Here is a 3270-nt window from a genome sequence, read left to right on the forward strand (position 1 = left end):
CGCTATTCCAGTGTTAACACTATTGGGGAAGGGGAGGGGGGGATTTGCCAGATAAATACACTTGGTCTCTCTCTATACAGACAGGTGAGCACATGGGGAGGGGGGGGGACACGGATGGACAGATCCACGCACTATATATGGGGGGAGGGCCGCTCGGAAGGTCCCTCCTGGGGGGGCGGAAGAGAAGAGACGGAGGGAGGGGGGGTATTTACACTGCCCAGGCTCCCCCTGCCCGTCCTTCCCCCCCCACCCCCTCCCACACACACACCAGGACCCCCTCCTGCTCTCATCGGTGCGCCAAAGGACCGTTCACTGGCCGGAGTGGGGGGGGGAGAGAGAGCGAGGAAGGGGACCCTGACCCCCCCCCTCACTGCTTCTTCTCCCGGGTGGTGATGGTGACCAGCTGCTTGGCGGCCTTGGCGATGTCGTAAGCGCACTGGATGACCTGCTGGGTCAGGAGCTGGTAGTCCACCGGCGCCCCGGGTTCGAGGGGTACCGTCTTGCGGCATTCGCTCTGCAGCCGGTAGGCGCTGGCGTTGAGGAGGCGCAGGGAGCTGCGCACCGTCTCCAGGGCCGGTTTCTGCGGAGGGAAAAGAAGGCCGAGGGGTAGAATCGCAGACTGGCAGGCGGCTGCTTTGCCAAGCATCGCAGGATCGGCGTTAGGAAGCTCCTGAGATGGGTCCCCAACACCCCCGGGCCACAGACCGGTACCGGTCCACAGCAGGCCAGCAACCGGGCCGCACAAACACGCAAAGCGACACCTGGTGCCCCAAAGGTCGGGGACTTCTGTCCTAAGAGATCATTTACTCCAGGGATCCCCAACCCCCGGGCCACAGACCGGTACCGACCCACAGCTTGCCAGCAAACGGGCCGCACAAACACGTAACGCGACCCCTGGTGCCCCAAAGGTTGGGGACCTCTGTCCTAAGAGATCATCTACTCCAGGGGTCCCCAACCACCACCACCCCCCGGGCCACAGACTGGTACCGGTCCACAGCAGGCCAGCAACCGGGTTGCACAAACACACAAAGCAACACCTGGTGCCCCAAAGTTTGGGGACCTCGGTCCTAAGAGAGCATCTACTCCAGGGGTCCCCAACACCCCAAGCCACAGATCGGTACCGGTCCACAGCAGGCCAGCAACCGGGCCGCACAAACACAAAGGTTGGGGACCTCGTCCTAAGAGATCATTTACTCCAGGGGTCCCCAACACCCCCGGGCCACAGACCAGTCCCGGTCCACAGCAGGCCAGCAACCGGGCCACACAAATACGTAAAGGGACACCTGGTGCCCCTAAGGTTGGGGACCTCTGTCCTAAGAGAGCATCTACTCCAGGGGTCCCCAACCCCCGGGCCACAGACCGGTACCGGTCCACAGCAGGTCAGCAATTGAGCCGCACAAACACAAAGGTTGGGGACCTCGTCCTAAGAGATCATTTACTCCAGGGGTCCCCAACCCCCCCCGGGCCACAGACCGGTACCGGTCCACAGCAGGCCAGCAATTGTGCTGCACAAACACAAAGGTTGGGGACCTCGTCCTAAGAGATCATTTACTCCAGGGGTCCCCAACCCCCCCGGGCCACAGACCGGTACCGGTCCACAGCAGGCCAGCAACCGTGCCGCACAAACATGCAAAGTGACACCTGGTGCCCCAAAGGTTGGGGACCTCTGTCCTAAGAGATCATCTACTCCAGGGGTCCCCAACCCCCCTCCTGGCCACAGACCGGTACCGGTCCACAGCAGGCCAGCAACCGGGCCGCACAAACGCGCAAAGCGACACCCGCGAGATGCAGGCAGCACACAAAACCACGCACCCTCCGGTCCGCGGAAAAACCTCTCTCCACGGAACCGGTCCCTGGTGCCCCAAAGGTTGGGGACCTCTGTCCTAAGAGATCATCTAGTCCACCCCCTACTTGCTGCAGGATTCCCTGCAGGCGATCCTCGGCTTACCGCCACAACTGAGCTTGAAGCTGCTAAGGCAAGCGCGAGGCTGCGAAGCGAGCGAGTTTCGCTCAATTTTACGACCGTGCGCAGCCTGCCCAGGATCACGGGATCCGGATCCTGACGCTTGACAACTGACTCTGCAAAACTCGTTGGGTCGGTTATTTTAGGCCAGGGTCCCGTGCAAGTGTTGCGGCATGGGGTGGGTGGGCTAGGGGTGGGGGCTGCTGGAGCCAGTTCCAATTCTCCTAACTCGAAGCCCCCCCTACGATTCTGTACGGCGTCTTCCCTTCTCCCCTGCCGCCCCAAATTCTCCATCTGGTCCCCCCCCCATCCTTTCCTGCAGGGGTCTCCCAAGTTGGCCATTTGACAACTGGTGGACTTCAACTCCCAGAATCCCTCAGCCAGCATGCTGGGAGTTGAAGTCCACAAGTCTTCGAAGTCGGGCTCAACCTCCTTCCATCAGAGGTGTCCAACCTGGGCTGCTTTTAAGACCTGTGGACTTCAATTCCCAGAATTCCCCAGCCAGCCCTGCTGGCTGGGGGATTCTGGGAGTTGAAGTCCACAGGTTGTAAAGCGAGGAGGGGAGCTAGCTAGGAAGGGGAGACCCCGGAGAAGGAATCTAGTAACAGAACGTCACCCATACACACACACACCCCCGCCGGAATGCAAGGGGGTGGGCTACGACCCCTTGCCCCCTTACCTTGGGGAAGAGCGAGGCCATTTCCGTCACCGCCGTGTGGATTTTCTCCGAACAGGGGACGAAGCTGCTGGGGAGGAAGAGGGACAGAGTAAGATCCACAGTCGGGGGGGGGGAGGCGGTCCAAGGTCCTACATGGCGAGGGGACCCCAATCGTTGAGGAAAATGAGGGTTCGGCATCAAATACGGCCTTCCACTCCCAGAATTCCCTAGCCAGGATGCTTTAAGAGGGGTGGGCTTCCACTCCCAGAATCCCCCACCCAGCCATGCTTTAAGAGGGGTGGGCTTCCACTCCCAGAATCCCCCAGCCAGGATGCTTTAAGAGGGGTGGGCTTCCACTCCCAGAATCCCCCACCCAGCCATGCTTTAAGAGGGGTGGGCTTCCACTCCCAGAATCCCCCAGCCAGGATGCTTTAAGAGGGGTGGGCTTCCATTCCCAGAATTCCCCAGCCAGCCTGATTTAAGAGGGGTGGGCTTCTACTCCCAGAATTCCCCAGCCAGCCTGCTTTAAGAGGGGTGGACTTCCATTCCCAGAATCCCCCAGGCAGGATGCTTTAAGAGGGGTGGGCTTCCATTCCCAGAATCCCCCAGCCAGCCTGCTTTAAGAGGGGTGGGCTTCCACTCCCAGAAT

The 3270-nt window shown here is 60.9% G+C and overlaps 1 protein-coding gene across 1 annotated transcript in view; it reads right to left on the reverse strand.

Moving 5' to 3' along the window:
- Positions 1-367: 367 nt before the first annotated feature.
- GIT1 (GIT ArfGAP 1) overlaps positions 368-3270 on the reverse strand; it is a gene marked incomplete at its 5' end in the record, with an annotated part of 26037 nt that continues 23134 nt past the window's right edge. The window contains 2 exons of the mRNA XM_015827819.1: positions 368-580; positions 2643-2706. Coding sequence (XP_015683305.1) covers positions 368-580; positions 2643-2706 — 277 coding nt within the window. The remainder of the gene's footprint in view (positions 581-2642; positions 2707-3270) is intronic.

This window comes from Protobothrops mucrosquamatus, unplaced genomic scaffold (assembly GCF_001527695.2).
Source record: "Protobothrops mucrosquamatus isolate PMUCROS unplaced genomic scaffold, P.Mucros_1.0 scaffold3971, whole genome shotgun sequence".
Taxonomy (NCBI): Eukaryota; Metazoa; Chordata; class Lepidosauria; order Squamata; family Viperidae; genus Protobothrops; species Protobothrops mucrosquamatus.